At 40.3% G+C, this 19,991-nt stretch overlaps 1 protein-coding gene across 5 annotated transcripts; it reads right to left on the bottom strand.

The window, feature by feature from the left end:
- Positions 1 to 1,976: 1,976 nt before the first annotated feature.
- Positions 1,977 to 16,249, bottom strand: pax8 (paired box 8). 5 transcript variants are annotated; one of them, XM_039778791.1, is made up of 12 exons: positions 16,113 to 16,249; positions 13,404 to 13,559; positions 8,929 to 9,094; positions 8,584 to 8,781; positions 8,211 to 8,287; positions 7,837 to 7,962; positions 6,862 to 7,034; positions 6,472 to 6,592; positions 6,001 to 6,240; positions 5,586 to 5,687; positions 4,194 to 4,283; positions 1,977 to 2,986 (listed from the first exon to the last, which is right to left on the bottom strand). In XM_039778791.1, the coding sequence occupies exons 2-12, from the start codon at positions 13,423 to 13,425 to the stop codon at positions 2,919 to 2,921; spliced, it is 1,383 nt and encodes a 460-aa protein (XP_039634725.1). In that variant the 5' UTR covers positions 13,426 to 13,559; positions 16,113 to 16,249; the 3' UTR covers positions 1,977 to 2,918. The 5 variants fall into 5 exon arrangements, with proteins under 5 accessions (XP_039634725.1, XP_039634726.1, XP_039634730.1 ...); XM_039778792.1 differs by having other exon boundaries at positions 8,929 to 9,070; XM_039778796.1 differs by lacking the exon at positions 6,001 to 6,240.
- Positions 16,250 to 19,991: the final 3,742 nt, after the last annotated feature.

Raw genomic sequence — 19,991 nt, 5'->3', positions numbered from 1 at the left:
ATTGTTAATGTTTAACGTTAACTGCTGTTATTTCTCTGGTCGGCCATTAGCTGGCTGAGGAATTTGAAAATAGGTTCTATGAAAAGGTTTTCGTCGTCCCTGTGAGGCGCATTGACTTGAAAGCTCCTCTATATGTATGAGTGTGTATGGATGTGTGTATTTCTGCATGCCTGAGCAAGGAACTGAAAAGAATGAGTGTCCAGTCAGTAGATGGGCTGTCTGGAGTGGGCCAGGCCACTTGGACGACAATGGGATGAAGTGCAGCTATTGTTTAAAGTTTACAGGGTGTGTACAGTAGTGTGGCTGCAGGAGAGGGATACAAAGAGAGAGGGGTGTAAAGAGGTGAGTCAGGAAAATGGTGAAATGTGAGGAGAGGGGAAGCTCGGAGAGGGAGACAGAAAGAGAAGTGCATACTGTAAACAGAAAGACGTCAGGGCTGATCTTCATCAGCAGACAGATACCGCTCTGACTGAACTGATATTGAGGACTTTAAGTGATTGCCTCAGAAGTCAGACAAAACCCTTCATACAGTCTCATTCAAAAGTTATGTAATTAGGTTTGAGGGTTTCTTTAATGATGAATTAGGCCATGAGCCACACAGAAGTTCGTGAACTGAGAATTACTGCAGAGGTTGCTGTGGTCTAATGAGACTAAACAGCATAAAACCCAGCACTGAAACTGGAGCAAGTTCAAGCGCACATTTATTTTCCCCACTGACGGAAATCAGTTTCTGGCTTTAATTTAAAAAGGTACAAAAACAAAACCCATAAAACAAAAAAATGGGATTTTTAGCAGGTCAAAAATAGTTACTCAAAAAGTAAATAGGCTAATTAAAATAAAAAGAAGAAAGAAAATATAACCAAAAACTATAAATAAATAAATACTTGACTTCAGATTGGTCATATATTGGTAAATAATATTTATAATAATATAATAATATTTAACATTTGTTATATTGGTAAATAGCCTATTTGGTCATAAAGAGAAATTGTAAAACATTGGTACATTTTTACCTAGGCTATATATGTAAACTTTGTTTACATTTATGATTACATAGCCTATATTACATTACATTTGTTATTATTACATCACATATCTGCAATGCCATTTAAACATAATCTTTTAAGATTGTGTGTTGTGATTGAAAGCTCCAAAGCAGCTATGGACGTTGTCCACTATTCATAAAACAATGTGCTTACTAATAAACTAATGTATAGTATAGGCCTAAAATAGCCTACATAGGAGTATGTTTTTGACAGTGTGAATACTGTTTTATATGATTTAGGTAGGCTAGGTAAGTATTATTCAGCAACAGACAGTTTTCTCTCCCTTCACATTCATTTTCATCATTATGTTCATGTAGACATAATTCATTTGATTTACATTTTAAAAATGAATAAAACTCTGAACTCATAGCTGATAATGCACTGCATTATTCACTGGTGCCACTACAATCGTTACAATATCTGCAATGTGTAAAGAGAACTGCCTGAGCGCGCGCCTAAACACCCAGTGTCACGTGCTGCAGGCCTCCCTCCATCATCCTCGCGCCGTCCCACGCGGCGGCACCAGGTGGGCCGCCGCACCGCCGAACCGTGGCGTCGTTAACGCGCCACAATTATGAGGCCGCAAAGAGGGACAAAATAATTGCAAATAAAACTACATGATGCAGAAAATAAAAAAAAGAAATTAAACAGATGCGCGTGTTTTCAGGATCGTTGCTTTCGTCCTTTTAAAATGCTGAGAGGTGCAAAAAAAATGCAACATTTCAGCTGACTTTTAACGTGTAAGAACGAGCTATTACTACAAATAATAATAATCATAATGATAATATAAGCAGATATTTAAAATCAAAGGCTCTTTAAAATAACTAAACGACCCCAGCTGCCTTGCTGTGAGTTAACTATGATTTAAACACTTATTAACATATAGGCTAAGTATTATTTATGCAACACACAAGACATGAGTAAAAACAGTAAATTTGTCATGCTTTAATTAAAATAATTCTTTAGAAATTCATTATTTACATCTGCAATAATATTAATAACAGTATAAGAAAAAATAGTCACAGTTCTTACCAAACATCAGAACATCAGCATGACAACAAACTAAATTTATTTGAAGCAAAACAAAAGTATTTCAAGCCTTGTTGGTTTTTGTAGCCGAATCACCATCATCCCCCTCCGTCATCAATCATTCTCTGAGTAAAATTGCATCACTTCCCCATAAGTAATTCATCATTTACAACATATACATATTGCTAGACAAATACATTAATTGTCTCTGAGGGGCATATGTGGGCATTTTGTTGTAATTGTGATTTAATGTGTCACCCTTTAGTCTATGTTCACTACAGGAAAAGATCTGCATTTACAGTGAAAACAAGTCATACAAATGAATTTGCAAGCAGACACAGATCAAGAAAAAGGAATCAATGTGTGATGACAGGACAGAAAGCATTGTAAACAAAAGCAGGCATAGTTCAGTATAAAGAAGTTGCATATCCGTATTCACTGGATCAGTGTCAAGTTGCAGATGTGCGATGAAAGATAGTCTTTGGCCAAAACAGCATTCTATACTGAAAATATGCACCTCGATATGAGACGTCAGGCTGAGTCTCTGGAAACAGGCCCTGCATGGGAGGAGATTTAGCAATGTGTAAACGTGCATGAGTCAAAGTTACCCCGGGCAACGGTATCAATAATGACAAATAAATAACATATGAGTAGGTGTAGTAAAAAAAAAAAAAAAAATGTGTTGCTGGTTCATCAGCAGAGTCTCAAGTTCACATCCAGTTTTGACTTTCATGCCTTGGTCCGTAATCAGATGTGTCAGCTGATGTTGAGTTCTCCAGTCTTGGTCCGGGTGGAGTCAGGACCCACGCAGCGGCGGGGAGGTTGGGGGGGAAGGGGGGGGTACTAAAGGTGGTCGTAGGCGGCAGATGGTGGGGCGGTGCGGGAGGCCGTGCTGTAGTAATAGGGTGAACCTGCGGGGGGAGACACAGATGGAGGCCTTCAGAAGTGGGAGGTGATGGTGGTGGAGGATCAGACTTTCTTTATCTATCTTATCTTATCGGAGGTTTTAGAGCAGATGGTTGAGCTAAACGTTCGAGCTGCTTGGACTGATTTGTTCTGCGAGAGTGGACTGAGTCTCAAACCCTCTCATGACTCCTAAGGAATTATCGAAAAGATAAGAGAGATGCAGGACTTTCCTTTTCTAACCAGGTTGATTGGTGATGCAGTGGAAGAGATCCCCCCAAAAAAAAATAAAAACTCGGCTGACATGCCTCTGTACTTCTGAGAAAGAGCTTCGAGGCTCATATACACCAATCCGATGTCAATTCAAAAACTGTGTGATATGCAATCTCATTTTTAACTTGACTTGCATTTTTGTTTGTATAATTGTATAACTATGTCTCTGCTAATGGCATTAAGTGGAAAGTTGATCTTGTAGTCATTATCTCAGACTACAAGACATATATGAGCAGTCTGTCCCCAACGTCTGGTGGAACAAGTGATTGTTGTGACACTTATTTTTGAATTGTACCTCATTAGTGTGTTGTTTTGAACAAAAGGGTCTGCCAAATGAATACATGTAAATGTAATGATGTGTGAATGTGTGAGATGGAAAAGAATGGCATCATATTATCTGGAATAGTCTCTAAAAGGAATTTAAAATGAGTATCTGATTGTAAATATGGTAAATGACTCCTTTCGTTGTTTATTTTAGCCTTTTTGTTGTTGTTTAGTTTTATCTTTTGCCTGCATGCTGTAAAAGAGGTTTCCAACCTGAAAGGAACTTTCCTGATTAAACAAAGGTTGAATAAGTGAAAAATAATACAAAAACTGAAATAATAAGCCTTAAGTAAATCCTAGTTAGCAATGTGCCTAATGGTTTCACATGAGACTGAGGCAGTTTGCAAGTCTCTCTTCTTTCCTGCAGCCGCTTATTTATATTCTCATCATGATGAAATGTTTGTGAATTATAAAGTCGGTAGAAGTGAGTTTCTTTAAATTCTCAGGGGACTTTTATGAGTTAAATGAATTAGTAATTTGTCTTTTATTGTGGAGGTCACAATGATTCCTCAAAGTAAAAATAAATGTATCCAGAAGTAATGTGCAGATTGCAGTAAACAAACAACAGAAATGTGGATGCATCCACACTGTCACTACTCTCAGCGGGTCCTTACTCACCCAGTATGCTGGAGTTGGTGAACCTCCAGGCTTCACTGTAGGAGGTGTAGGGCGAATGGCTGTAGGTCTGACCCGAGTAATCTGTGCCTGCTGCAGGACAGAAAAAAACCTCATCAAACACCGGATAAAACACATCAATACAACACAGATTTTTATTAAAAGGCAAAGCTAAGATGTCCCTGAGAGCTCCATGGAGCTGTGTTGTTTGTGTGTGTGCCAGCGTCTGCTCGGGCTTAGCTCATAATTCACCAACAGTTAGTGCAGCCTGTAAACCATTAATCTGTGGTGCAGGTGGATGGCTGGGGGTAAAATCCCTCGACCCAGTGGTGCATGCAGCTAGCCTCTACGCCCTCTCTCCTCAGCCCTCGGCCCCTCAGATCACTCCTCCTCCTCTCTCCGTCCTACACTTCCTGCTTTAGCCTCTCTGGCACTCCTCTTTCTTTTTTCTTTTTTCTCTTTTTTAATATCTAATTGGTAATTATGTTGGCTGGAATGAATCCCTGCGCCCCCACCTCCTCCTCCTGTCCTAACTCCCCCCTTTCACTCAGTAATTGTGTATCAACGCTTCCTCACAGCGAGCCCACCAGAAAAATAATAAATCAGACCCTCTCATTTCGCGCTTCGGAGGGCAGACTTCAAATAAAAAAGGCACATTACACACACACACACACACACACACACACTCACTCTCTCTCTCTCTCTCTCTCTCTCTCTCTCTCTCTCTCTCTTTCTCTCTCTCTGGTAATATGCAGGCATTCTGACGTAGACACACACGTACGGACGTACGTACGTATACACACACACACACACACACACACACACACACACACACACACACACACACACACACACACACACACACACACACACACACACACACACCACAAAGACCTCCTCCTCTTCGCTCATACCCAGACTTTACACCCCCTCCGCACCCTGCATCTCCCTCCTGGGCCCCCTGGTTCCCATGGCGATGTGTGGTCAGAGGTGTCTGGGTGGGGAGTGTGGGCAGCAGGGTGGAACCCCCAGCCTGTTCCCTGTATACCCCCTGGGCCACACACACACACACACACACACACACACACACACACACACACACACACACACACACACACACACACACACACACACACACACACACACACACACACACACACAACACAGTTCACCACCCCAGCAACACTACTCATTGACTCAGCCTGTCTTCTGTTAATCTACAAGCCTTCGTCCCTGCCTCTCTTTCTCTTTACGCCTTCTCTTCCTACCTTCGTCACCATCCCTTTGCTTTCTGTCTACCTGTCTGACTCATTCAGCACTTTCTATTTTCCATCTAATTATCATTTGACTTTTTAATTGTAGGTGAAAACAACCTTAAAAACAAATGTCCATTACCTGCTACCATGCCCGTGATGGCAGAGGTGGAGTATCCTGACTGGGCAGGGGAGGGGATGTGAGGTGGGTAGCCCGGCAGGGTGGAGCTCACCATGTCACGCCCTAAAAACACACACCAAAACACACACATTAACACTGAACATAATGTTAAGTTACTTGTTTTTACAGCTACAAGATAATAATAAACTCATGATCATTTAAGTTATATTTTTAAGGAAAAATGGCCAAAAATTAACTGGTTTCAGCTACTCAGATGTGAGTATTTGCTGTTTTTCTTTGTCTTGTATGATCGAGTGTTTTAGAGTTCTAGGCAAAAAAGATATTTAAAGATTTCTCGTTGCGAGAAGTTGCACAGCACAAATGCAAATACAATTGTTATGAGTGTGAACATGAATGAGATGGATGCCTCCATTACCTGAGATGATAGACTGACTGCTGAACTGCCCATACACCGGTGCATGATGGGAGAATGAGTTGAAGGCGTTGGGGAAATGGTTGGAGTTGCTGCAGCTGCTGCTGACAGAAACGGGCTTCTGCAGCGACTGCAGCTCCACGAATGCCAGGTTGGACGCTGCCATATTTGGGGAGGGGCTCGTGCTGGTCACTTCTGGGGACATTTCCTGTTTTAGACAGAGCGGCAGGGACTGTAGGGGCTCTGAGGTGGTGGCAGCCAGTGCACAGGTGGGTGAGAGAATGAAAATGAATGGTGAACATGAGTGGAACGTTAAACTTAAAGTGAAATGTCAAAAACATAAGAGAGAGTGGCTTCAGGACACTGGTACTGTTGTGCAACAGTCTATAAAAGATGCTGATGGCAAGAGTCAGAGAGAGTCAGAGAGAGAGAGGTAAGAGACGCGGGTCAAAGGTCATCCTCTAAAAGTCTCACCGGTCACCATGGCGTAGCTCTGGTGCGCCGTCAGATTCCGTCCAATGGCGGAGCTGGATGTTGAGAGGCTGGTCTTGGCTTCGTCTAGGCTGCCATTAATGAGGGACAGCGGGTACAAAGTCTGGGGATGATGAACAGGGATTAGCTATTGGTGTAAAGTGTGCTCATGTATGAGAAGTAGCAAATATGCATGTGTGCAAGTCAAAAAACAAAGGCAGAATATTTTTTTTTTTACAGTTCCAAATAAATCTGAAATGGAAAGAATATAGTGTATGTATATATATATATATATATATAGAAATGACTGCATTCTCTTTTGAGCTGCATTTTAGCATTTATTCCTTATAAACGTGAGCATATTTGCGTATTAAGCATTGGGCTTGTTGTTACCTGCTCTGTCTTACTGCTGGAGGCAGAGCCGAATGAGTCCGGGGGATAGTGGTGACGATCAAACCCACAGTCCAGATGTTGCGTGGTTGAGAAGTGATCCACTCTCATCTGTTTCCTCGGGACGCCGGCACTGCCCTGAGAGTCCACGCTGTGCCGACAACTCTCCTGATCACCTGAGAAAAAGAAAAAATATGTTTACATGTGATGTGTATGGTGAAACAACACACACTCATTTTGTTTGTTTAGAGGTTTTAATCCTCACATTTGAACTATTTCAAATTTCTCCAGCAAAATATAAAAAATACAAAGAATTCTGTGCCCAAAAGTTGAACTATTTCATTTTTTTAAATGTTAAAATGCTAAAATGACTCTCAACCATTTAACCATAAGAGGAAAATAAAGAAGAAAGGGTGTCATGAGGCTTATCTTTTAAAGGTGTGAATAAATTGTTGTGTGTTTATGTGTTGTTGTTTTTTTATGCTTGCAACACAAGCACGCCTTAAATTGCCCTTTAAGGTAAGAATTAAGTATTTTGAGCTCGATTGAACAGATCTTTTATTAAACACTTTATCGCTCTTTGTTTGGTGCCTCTTGGCCCGTTTTCCCTTGTGAAAGAAAAACTTGGTCTTAATAAGGTAAAATAAAGGTAAAATAATTTATTAAATAAAGAAAATTTGATGGGTGTTTTTCAGCTTTTTGAGACATTATATTTTAGAGGCAATAACTGCAGGCAGGATGCTTATACACTGTATGCAACAGATCTAGTCAGAAACTAAACATCAACTTGAAAAAGGCTGCTGAATATAAGTGTTTGTATTTGGAAATTATTAAAGTACGTTGCTCCAAAACTAGCAAAAAATACCCTCTTCTATCTTTCACACTGCTACACATCTGATGGGCTTCCATATGCACTGCCACAATAAAACAAAATGACGGCAATGGTGTGTTATCTCCTTCATTTGGTCTAATTCTTACTGTCATCATGGCTCCTCTTGCCCTCGGCGCTGGGTTGGGGGATACCCAACAAGCCACTGATGGAGTAGGTGGAGCCCAAAGAGTCTGAATGTGGAGACTCGGGAGGGGTGACTGCTGAACTCGGGACTGAGAGAGTGAGAGAAACAAAGACAGACAGACTTGAGACAGAGAGCGGAAATTATACTGTACATCTCACTGTTGCCACAATGTCACGAGCTTAATCCTAAACAGCAATGAGAACACTATCTTTAACCTTAATCCTTCACCATCACATGATAATGTTCAGTGATGTGGATGGTTGCTATGGTGATACAGCCTTCATTGTGCATGTGTGTGTGTTTGTAAATGGTATGATAAATTTGGTAAAGACTTACTTAAGGTTTGCCCTGGACTCAGGCCTTTTCCATCCAGAGGCAGATTGAATGGCTGCTGGACCTTTGTTCGAATTATTCTGAAACAAAAAGAAGAAAGTGAGTGAACAGTAATTTCACATTTCGCACACATCTTTAAATGTTGTTTGGTTGGTGCAAGCATTGCCATAATGATAGCATATGAATTTTGAAAGGATATGCAGAGGGGAACGTTTAGGAATATGAAATATGGGCTTAAAGGAATGAAAAATCTTTGGTAGATCTTCCTCATTCATCTTTCTTCTAACGCCCAAGAAGCCACTTATCTACATGCCGCTGATCCACAGTGGCACATCAGGACCTCTAACATGATTTCATTCATTATTCAGTTTGTCACCTGTTAATGGAGCTCACGCTGGGCACCGTGTCGCTGTCACACACTCCCTCCGCCAGCAGTCTGTCCCTGATTTCCCAGGCGAACATGGTGGGATTCTGCCTCTTGTAGTCTGCGATTTTATCCACAACCTTCGGGGTGGCCACCTTGGGCTTGGAGCCCCCGATCACGCCAGGCTTGATGCTGCCTGTCTCGTAGTAACTGGAGGAAAGTTGAGGTTTTCAGTCATTACTTTTTGGCTCGGACAAACACCAGTGACTACTGTTAAGTAAACAGACTCGCAGAGGTCAAAGAACACACCCAGGGTGATTAACAGTAACAGGAAGTTGAGTAAAGGTGCTTGCTTACCGTCCCAGGATCTTGCTGACGCAGCCGTGGCTGACTCGGAGCTGCCGGGAGATGTCACAGGGCCGAACCCCCTGGTGGGCCATGTCCACGATGCGTTGCCGGATTACCTCCGGTAGTGGACGTCCATTAACAAACATTCCACCTAGTTGGTTAAGACCCCCATGACCTGGGGGAAGAGGGGGGATGAACACTCATAAATGTCATGGAACCTGAGATCTGAGATATGCCAATGTCAACACACTACAAAGTCACACACACCTGGACACACACACACACACACACACACCTGGACACACACATACAAACACACACACACACACACACACACACACACACACACACACACACTTTTTTGGAAACGCTGCTGACAAAGACTAACCTAAAAAAATATTTTAGCTGTGAAACCTAACCAGGGATGGCTATTTAGATCCCTAAAAGCTGTCCCTCATGGTCAGTATTATCCACACATTCATTGACTATGGATGCATCACACACACACACACACACACACACACACACACACACACACACACACACACACACACACACACACACACACACACACACACACACACACACACACACACACACACACACAGATACTCCAGCACTGCTCAAATACACAAACACTCAACTCAGAGTTTCTGTCTGTAGCCTATGTAATTCATGTTTAAGTCATCAACTAATTTAACACTGCAAGTGATAATGAAAAAGTAGCTGTCAAAAAAGCATAAGAGAGAAAAAGGATGAGGGAATCTAGTGTTACTTGTTGCTTCAGCGATTTCATCAAAAACATCAAAGTAACTAAAGTATAGGCTACAGAAGATTATTTCATTCATATTTCATAGATGTGTCTTAAACTGTAATGAATAACTGTAGCAGTGCCGGCGTTGTCATGAGCATAATGAAGTTTTAAATTTGAAAAGTCGAGGACACGGGAGAAGATGAAAGCAGTGAAAAGCAACAAACCTTCAGTGCTGTGAGCAAACACAAAGGCTGTGAGTAATGGTCGAAGATTGTGAATTTCAGGATTTATTCACACTTATTAATGTCATGGGAGGGCATAGGGGGTCAGAGCCTGCCCAAAAGAAATTTTGCGCCACCCCCAAATTTTATATTTCATAAATGGACGCCGGTTATCTGTGGCTGTGTTGCATCTGAAATGTTATGCAGCCGCCCGCCACTAGGCGGACAGCAGCGCCCTGCGCCACGGAGAGGCTCCTGTGAACGTGCTGCTGCTGTCCCAGGTGTTTTTAATCAGCGATTGACATCAGATGGGAGTCGGGACGTAGCTATAGCGCTATGTTTCAAATCGCATACTACATAGGCTACTACACTATAATACTAAGTCAGAAAAAAAATTTGAATGTTCCAATAGCCTATGTCAAGTGCAGTAGGCCTATGCCAAAAATATAACCATAACCACTCGGCCGGAGCAATCATACAGTAGCCTATATAGAGCAATGTGTAGGTCAGGAGGCTGCGTTGCTAACATTAGCCATACTGCTAAGTCGTTAGTTACGGGACGGGGTGGCCTATACTGTACAATAATTGTCAACGCTATATTTATTATCAGTTTTTGGCAGAATGCCAGAATTAGAAATTAATTGAGGACTAATGTTGACAAGAGAATTTCTCTCATGCCTGAATTGAACTGATACATTTGGACTGTTGCTGATATCATGGATATTTTCGCATGAGTCGTGGAACTGCATTAGATAAGGTAAGACCACTTTATGGTTAATTGGGCTTATAAAGTGTAGCCTACTTGTGTTTGTTATATGTGGTAGGCTACCATCTTACCTTGCTATCTGGTTTTGGGGATGTTCATTATATGATAATAAACGTTTCTCTTATGTGTGGTTCAGAGTGGCTTATCATGGTGTAGGCTATATTTTTTAATGAGCTGTTGGCTTTTAGTCGGCTATGTGGGCTGTAAATCCTGTGGTGTTGAGATGAACGGAATGAATTTATTTTGCTGTTGGTGTTCCTGGTCCTACTGAGATAGCCTACGCATGTCTTGCACCTCTCCCTCGGGTGCTGTTTGCTCGTTGCATTGGCTGGACGAAGTTAGCGTCTTATTTTTGTTTCAGAGCTGGAGTTAATTGTCAGAGATAACTTTTGTAGTACTATATTGAGGTCACAGAGTAGTCCTCGTCCCCAGTATGGCATCGTATATACATGCACTGTGAGATCCCGCTTCTGTCTTAAAGAGAACGCAGCTCATCGCGGCAATAACTTATTAAACTTGTGAAAACCCTGTGCTCCCTTACTGACAAGCGTCTGGCGCCGGCGCTGCCCTTATTTAAAAAGAAGATTTAAGGTGAGTTGACCAATAAAGTTGGATTTAGTTTCAGTTTTGAGAAGTTTGTTTCCAATACGTTGACACTTTTTTATTTGTGTTTAGAAAAATTATTACATTATGTGAATATGATTGGTGCTTATCAGTTTATTATATTATGCCCCTATTTAACTTTACCCAACACCAAAGCTCATACTTCTGGATGATTGTTATATGACTTACAGGATAATCACATGCCTATAAATAATAATACCTCACAAGTCTCGTTTGTTCTGAGGCCTTTGACGTGAGGCTCGGTGGGCATCAGTGAAGGGGACTGTTGTGTGATTAGAAATGATCTTTATTGAGTAAAAAATGTAGTCTGTATGGTGATTCCCCTCATTTGAAGACACTAAATTTAAAGTTGTCAAGCTCAAACGTTTTTTATCTGTCGTTGTTGTGTGTATTTTTCGAGCTCTGTGAAGCACGTTTTCTGCATCTTTTTCCATGCAATATATAAATAATGTTTATTATTGTTATTATTACATATACTTGATCTTTCCTCAGGAATATTTGAGAAAATTACGGTACATTGCTTAGTTGTATTTATTTATGTACACATAGTAAATATGCTCTTTACAATATAGGACTAATAAGTTACTTTGGTATCCATTCTAGATGTATCAATATTATTAACTCTGTCATATTTGTCATAAATATTAAATATATTGCACTTGCATTCAATTTGAATCAAACTCACAGATCTGTCAAAGCGTGCTTCTGCAAAATAACATCATAAGAACTGGGTTTCCCGGTAAACATCAACAGACAAAACGCTCGCTGCGTTCAACCAGCAGGCTCCACTATCTTCTCTATAGACTGCACGGTGGTGACTCTGCAAGAACACCATTGCTTTTAATTTAACCCATTGAGACGCTTCTTTTCTCTCAGCCTTTTCCCAGCTTTCATTTCCACATCAAACAGCGGACGGACGAGGCCGAGGGAGGGGAGGGAGAGAGGGGAGAGAGGGAGAGAGGGAGAGAGGGAGGGGAGCCTCTATTAACGCTGCCAGCGGAGTGTGGAAAAAATCTCCCCGCCAAGCTTCATCAACCTGCAGGATATTAAAGCCGAGCAGACCGCCGGGTGAGCACGCGCACGTGCACGCGCACGGTGCGTGGACACCGCGTGCACACAAAAAACAAAGCTGAATTCATTACGAGAAAACTGATTGATTGATAGATAGATAGATAGATCGATAGATAGATAGATAGATAGATAGATAGATATATAGATAGATAGATAGATAGATAGATAGAAACAAGCCATTAGCCTCCTGCTGCTCCATGATTGACCCAGCTGAAGTGGCTCTGGCCAGGGGAGGATTGTTCTAAATTTATATCTGACAGCTTTAAGTGCCAACCAATTAACGTCCTCAATATCCTGCACAACGACCAGAGGAAAATAACCATTCACTCCTTTACAGTGAGCAGACAAGACTCCTCTCTGCATCCCATTGTAGGCCTACGTTCTCCAAACAATGTTTCCAATGTTTCATAGCCAATATTGTGCTGAATGCTATACAGCAAAGCATCTTATAAACCCACAGAGATTGATTTTCAATTCTATTGGAGATTCCAAAGTTTCCCAAGATGCCTAATATGTCATGCCACACAACTTTAATTTCCCATATTTATTTGTTTGTTATATGTGAACATTTGATGAATGGTTTATAACACACTATAATGTTGATAAGATGAAAGGATAGGCCTATAATGTGCATTTCTTTTTAAATGTATCCTATTTGTCAAAACATAACTTCTCATAGGCTATAAAGACATATTGACCATATTTTCATGTATTTTCTGTTTATACAGCAGCCTCCAAGTATGGCTGCCAACAGGAGTTTTTAGTTGTAATACATAAATAAACACATATCTGCTTACAACTACATAACTGTATGTGTGTTTAAAAGCTTTTATTAAATGTCTGTACACTGAATACTAAATTGGAGATTTAGGGGATTTCTTTCTTTCCAAACTTCAAGCTTAACACGAGGGAATATAAAAGAGGAAAGTGGATGTTAAGGGGTTCATAATATGGAGACAGATCACAATTCTCTTGTGAGGAAATGCCAAATGTGTTCAGCTAATCTGTTCACAGGAGTCTGAGAGGCCAACTTGTGTTGTGTATTTACCTCTTCCAGCGTTGTTGGACATATCCCTGAGTTTTTGGTCCTTGCTCCACCAGCTGAACGTGACGGTCGGCTCCACGCTGTCCCAGTTAAAGTGTTTTTACTCCCCGTCCTGCCTCGTCTGGCATGAGTGTGCTCCTGAACGCACTGTCGACCACGCTGCAGGAGGACAGTGGTTTATCAAACTGGCTGCTTGTCATATGTGATGCCTCTGAGCTCAAATTCTCAGCTGGGTGTCACTCTATAACAGCTAAGATAGCCTACTAGAAAATTGTCTTCAAATCACCTGGACGTGTCTGTCTTTGTTTCTGTTTATCAGTGAGACAGGCTGTGGACAGCAGAAGAGCTCATTTTGGCCTGTGTATCTATATTTGTGTACAAATAGTATAATTTAATATTCAGTACTTGTAAAACATTACAGATTTTCTTCCCCTTCGGCCAGCCCAGTTGGCTACTCCTGTTATGCATAAAATTTCCCTTCATTATCTGCTTTGTAATTAGGATCGACTGGTCTCATTAATCCCAGTATAATTATTAGAACCAGAAGGTGTCTTTTATTTTGGATTTTGAACAAACGGAGGAGTGATGTAGCCTATGTATCATGATATAAAGCCTAGATTTGGTGTACCGGTAAGTGGAAAAAGTTTTAGGAGAGAGAATCACTCTTCAGGACTGTGTTTGAATTAGCATACTGATTATATTAACCTTTGGAACAAAATGACTATTAAACAAAAATAGCCTGAATTAAACCACTACGATGGATCAAGTGAACATACATGAAACGACTTGTCTAAAAGATATCAAGTGGCTGCTTCATCTAAAAACAAAGAAGAAGCAACAGTGATGGACTTCAGAAATTTGACAAATTATTAGGATCTTCAACTCTTAACTAAAAGATATTAAATCTGCTGTGAATGTGAGATCTGGCAGTAGTTATCGCCCATATGTGAGCCTTGTTTACAGGCTCCATCTGGTTAGCTGCTGCACACCTCTCCACTGCTGGATCAACGTCCAGCTCCACGAGGCTCACACTCGAGCCAAACCTCATGTGATATTTTTGCATTAAATAAGCACCTTCATTTTTACATCAACTACAATTATTGGAAAAATGTGATTTAAAAAGTAACATGACACAAGTGGAAAAGAACCACACCCCTGCGGAAATGATTCAAGTGACTGTTAACGTCAACGTGTGGAACTGTTTTCATGCCATTTAAGCGTGTCAGGTGTTGTCATGTCCTGCTGGGTGGACACTTTAAAAATTAACCAAATAATTAGCAGACGGTCAAACACTGTTCATATCTGTTCAATGTGGTGACTGATGACATCAGTAAGTTAAGTCAAACTTATTTTGGCTTGCAGCTAATAACATTTACCTGCCTATACTGTGAAGGTTTAATTAGCTTTTATCAGTTGATGTGTGTGGATTATCTCAACTGACACTCGTAATTGTTTTTGAAAGTACATTTCATTTGAAAATGTAGTGTAACTGTTTTTTTTCCTTTCTTTTTTTTATTCAGCATGCATATGCAAGTTGTGAGTTCAAGTAAATCTCCAATATAATTCCAAGCGTCATTGGTAAAATACAAAAATAAAAGCAGCTGGTTTGTGTCATATTGAAAAATTACCCATGATTTAAAATGTTATAATTGTTCTTCTTGATTGGCAAAAATAAAAATGTAGCAAAATCACGTTATTATTAGAACAACACAATATAAATCTCAGTGATTAATAAACCGATGGAATCAGTTGGTTGCGGCGACACATGGTTTATGGGACATAAAAAATACGAGAGAAGATTGGAAACAATTTTTTTTTTTTTATGTAGCCTAACTGTGGCTCTTGGTAAGTATAACTAGCCTTTATAATGTCAATACTATAACAACTGTTATTAATTGTTCCTGTTGATACTAATAATTAATATTATTTAGCCTGTAGATTAACATGACAATTCCTGCAGGATTTGCAGACATTTTAAATGTGTTTTTCAACAGTTAACATCTCGGGTCTGTTATTTGATCTTTTCAAGTGACTTTTGAACACATATCCATCTCTTTTTTGTGTTTTCTATTTGACAGTTGTTTTGTGAATTATTTAAACTTGCTTTGTAATAATTATTTTATTAATTTAAAGTATTAAACAGTTTCTGTTAAGGGAAACCATAACATTTTCCTTTTTTACTTTACATATTTTTGTCTTTTCACAGTTCCGTTTTGAAGAGTTCAAGGCCACAGATGATAGGAATAAGCTTTGTAATACATCCAAACTACAGCCTAGAGCCCGTCATTTGGGCCCAATAAGGTTCATGCATGAAGCTCCAGCGGTGAAATGAAAACACAAACTGCGATTCACGTCTGCAAATTCACCACAATTGTTCAGTTCTTTTTGTGCAATGACGACTGTTTATATGAGGTGAATCTGGATTATTATTACCGTTCCCCAAAAAACTTTACGCTTATCTGCACCCGGGTCCCATCTTCTACCTATTACAATAAACTGGTCTCATTATGATTGAACGTACCCCCAAAGCAGAGCGACATTAAGTGCATCGTGCGTCTTGCAGTGTTTTTTTTCCCCATATAGCCTATATATACATATTTGAAGCTTCCTCTGTTCCGTTTTACACCGTTTTTTTTTAAATCAGGACTGCGGAGCGATACAGCCATCCAGACCTCACATAACACAAGTTGGAAATTGAAATGAGAAGCTTACCTTTTTAACGACGCAGCTCAAAATACAAACGTCCCCCAGCAGATATTATATTATCCAAAATGATGAGGACTCTGGCGGTGTGATATACGGTGCGTGTCCGGGCTGTGTTGGAGGAGGCAGGGCTGCTGTTGTGTTGTGTTGTGTTGTGTGTGTGCTGCCAACACTCCAGCCAGGTTTTATCCAACCGGGGCTGCGCGCAGGACGAAGCCCTGCAGCCATTGGTTGAGGAGGAGGGGAGAGGAAGGAGGAGGTGTGGTCTTATGGAAACACACACACACACACACACACACACACACACACACACGCACACGCATAAAAGGAGAAAAAAAAAAGACAGGATGACTGACACTGTGTTTTGATGGCATTACACCCACCGAGTGACTGTACGGAAGCACTTGTCAAGGAGACGGCTTGTTTTCCATTCACCTCCAGCGACAGCCCCGCTTTAATTAAACTGTGTACAGGCATGAGACACCGGTCAGAGCGCTGCTTTCACACACAATTTAGTGCCTGGTTTTCTGCAATCAGTCACAGTTTCTCCCGGACAGGTAGGCTAGCTACACCTGACTGAGAAACAGACCGGCAGTTTAAACACGGAAGGCGAATCCCTAACACCCAATATGTTTCAAAAACTTTTTTACCGAACACTCGGACTATCTTTTTTTTATTTTGCAAGAAAGTGGAAGTAGAAAGGCCAAACCATTGACCTTCACTAAATTCTATAAGAAATGAATGATATTCTTAACACTGATGTTACCAAGCTCAGAAAGCAAATCAGGCTTTTCATTATAGGAGGAATTTCCTTTATGGATCTCTTTATTTCATTTGTTATCCGTGTATGAATTAGTCCTGTAAAAAAGGCAGATTTTTTGCTTTTTGTCTGAAAACATCTAAAACAACTCAATCTCAAGTAGTGATGACTGTTTCTTCCAGATAGGCATCTTTTTGGGTCAAATGTGGTCTTAATTATATTTTAATTAAGATTAATGTGGAATCTAAAGGCACTGTAATGGTGTAACCTAAACATAATAACATATGTCCATGGATCACATTTGATTGGGCTGTTTCATAGATCATCTTGCTCTTTCCCTGAAATCCATTTTGAAAATTAAGTGACATCAAAGCACTACAGGGCGAGCCTTTCTGCATCTTTTGACAATGATAAAATGAGTAGAATAAAATACAAACAAAGACGTTTAGGGCATGCATGCAACAACGGTGATGCTACCTCGGCATGCTGTAAGACATCAGAGGAGATGTCTGTCCTCTGTGCAGAGTTCCTGCATGCATGAAAACGAGTTGAAGCTTCAGGGAAGTGAGTTGATTTTACTTTCTGCACCCCGCGTGAAACAGGGCTGTGTAACCTACACGCGTGATGTCACACCAGGGTGTCAGGATCCCCCTGAGTTAAAACGCTGTTAATGTTGTTTCTCACGAGCCTGTAAAACAAACACAACACCTCTAATGACAGCCATCCATGGTACCGTGTCGCCTGTCTGATGGAAAAGCAGGTTTATTCAGCCATATGGAGCTTTTTAAGGGGAGTTTTCAGAGACAATGAGACAAATTTAAGTAAATTATTTCTCTTGGCGTAACGGTTAATCTGGGAGAATTAAATAATAGTTTTATGCACATTTGTTTAGTTTCACGACAGGTTTACAACAAGAAAATGGAACCAAAATACAACTTCAGTCGTTATCTCGCCAAGCTTGTGATTGAAGTCCTTCATCCCTCGTCTTTAAAAAGCCCAGTGCCTCTGCAGGACAATGGAGCGACTGTTTTTAAATAAATAAAACGGTCAGGAGACTAAAGGGAATCATAACCTGAGATGGAAACAGAGACAGTCCTCTGTAAAGTGACCAGAGAGAAATGACAAGTGCCCGGAGGGGAGAAGTGGCAGAAGAAAGAGGTTACCGAGAGTTTAACAAGGGATTAAAACTCACAGATTGGTATCTTATCATGATGATACTGTGAATTAAAATAGCGCTTAATTACATGGGTCCCCTTGCCAAGGGGCAGGAGTCACACACGCCCTAAATCCGGACTCTCATAAGGCACAAAGGCCGATATTTAGAAAAGAAGCAGCTTCGTGTTTTCATATCAAGACGTTTTCATGCGCTGCCAGGATGCTGTCAGGTATCATTTAGGTTTATTTAGGATAGTTGTCATTTGAGAAACAATATTTTTCATGTTAAAAGCCACCAATTCGCTACTGACACCTACAGTGCAAGTAGAGGAATAAAGAAATGCATTTTCGTTAGAATTATTGCTATTTAAGGCTTTGTAGTAATTTAAAATCAAACGTGTAAAAATAGTATACCTATAATATTATTCCTGATTTAAAACTTAATCTGATATACTAAAGTAAAATGACAATAGACAGATTTATAAAATAACATGCAGTTCTACTGTAAAAATGAACTTGCCCATGAGTCTTTTTGTCCTATAAACAGGTAGGTTTATTAAGTGTTTGTAGGCCTACATGTTTATAGGCACATACTGAGAGATAAAAAGTGCTCAATAAAATGCTTTGCTGATGCAGACAAGGTGCAGCTTGGGAAATAAATTCTGAATATAACTTTTAAAAAGGTACAGAGTATAACAATGGTTTGCTAAAATGTCTTTTGCATGTACACAGGCTGGCAAGTTATCTGATTTTTTTTTTTTGCATCGCCTCTTGTGTCACTCAAAACGAAGAATATAGGCTACATCTATTGTGGAAAAATATAAATATGAGTCTGAACGATTCAAAGACACTTGACTCATTTTCCCAATAGAGTAGGCTATGCTGCTGATTTTCTGTTTAGACTGTAGCCTACATTTTGCATTTACCTGGGATTAATGGTGAAAACTGCCTGGCGTTATTAAAAGTGCCTAATTTCAGAGGAACAAATTATTATTTCATAGGAACAACTGAGTTTGCTTCGTTATTCGGCCGTTCATCCTGGGTGTTACAGTTGCAGGCACCTAGGTGAATTTAGAAAAAAATATTTTTCTTTTCTTGTTTTCGGGTGTGTCTTTTTGACGTGTGTATCTCCGGATTTATTTCCCCGAGCAAAGTTTGTGTGTCCGCAAAAAAAAAAAAAAAATAGAAGCAGCGTAACCTGCGGCGACAGGTGGCAACAAGAGGTGAGGAGATAAGGTCAGACAGAGCGAAGACTTCCGAGTGCTGAGATAAGGAGACATGCATGACCATTTGGGCTGTTTGGGGGATATTTTCAACTCGACTCTAAAAAGGAAACTACCTGGATGTTACTATTATAGCCTACAGCACACAATACATTGTAAACGATCCGATTTTGATATAAAATCATGAATTTAACAATCTTTAGACCTGTGTTGACTTCTGCAAAAGACGAGTTACAGGCTAACTGTAGCCTAGGCCTACACGTCTAATATATTTTATCAGGGATATTATGGCAAAAATTTTACTAAACTTTATTCGTCACAATAATGCACCATATGAAATTTAAACAGTAGAATAATAACTTGAAAGATACGTGAGGAATATGGTAATAAAAAGCCATTATAAACTGATAGAGGGTAGGCCTAAACCACCAGAGACACACTGCATCTAGGCCTATTAAAGGGAGACCTGTTGAAGATAAATTATGAAGCCCACAGTGACTGGTTCATGCACGCATAAAACCCCTTCAAGAATTTTACAAAAGTCCGATTTTTACTTTCACCAGTAGCGCATCCTCTCTCATCTTTCATCCCTCACTCAAACTATGCATCTCCTCCTGCCCCTCTGCGCGCTCCCGTAAAGATGAATGCTTCCCGGGGAAAATCACCCACTTAATGACAACTTTAATAAATCTAGCCGAGCGAGCGCACGTCTTCTTTGTGGTCAGCGAGTCGAGATGAGCCAGATAATTA

This window comes from Perca fluviatilis, chromosome 17 (assembly GCF_010015445.1).
Source record: "Perca fluviatilis chromosome 17, GENO_Pfluv_1.0, whole genome shotgun sequence".
NCBI lineage: Eukaryota > Metazoa > Chordata > Actinopteri > Perciformes > Percidae > Perca > Perca fluviatilis.
The sequence above is the reverse complement of the archived record's forward strand: the minus strand, read 5'-3'. Positions and strand labels throughout refer to the sequence as shown.

Coding starts and splice junctions, on each gene's coding strand:
- pax8 (XM_039778791.1), bottom strand. CDS start 13,425: ATGTCCAACAACGCTGGAAGAG. Junction 6,241..6,471: donor GAGCTACGCCATGGTGACCG/GTGAGACTTTTA, acceptor CCACCACCTCAG/AGCCCCTACAGTCCCTGCCG. Junction 2,987..4,193: donor CACCAACTCCAGCATACTGG/GTGAGTAAGGAC, acceptor CTCCCCCCGCAG/GTTCACCCTATTACTACAGC.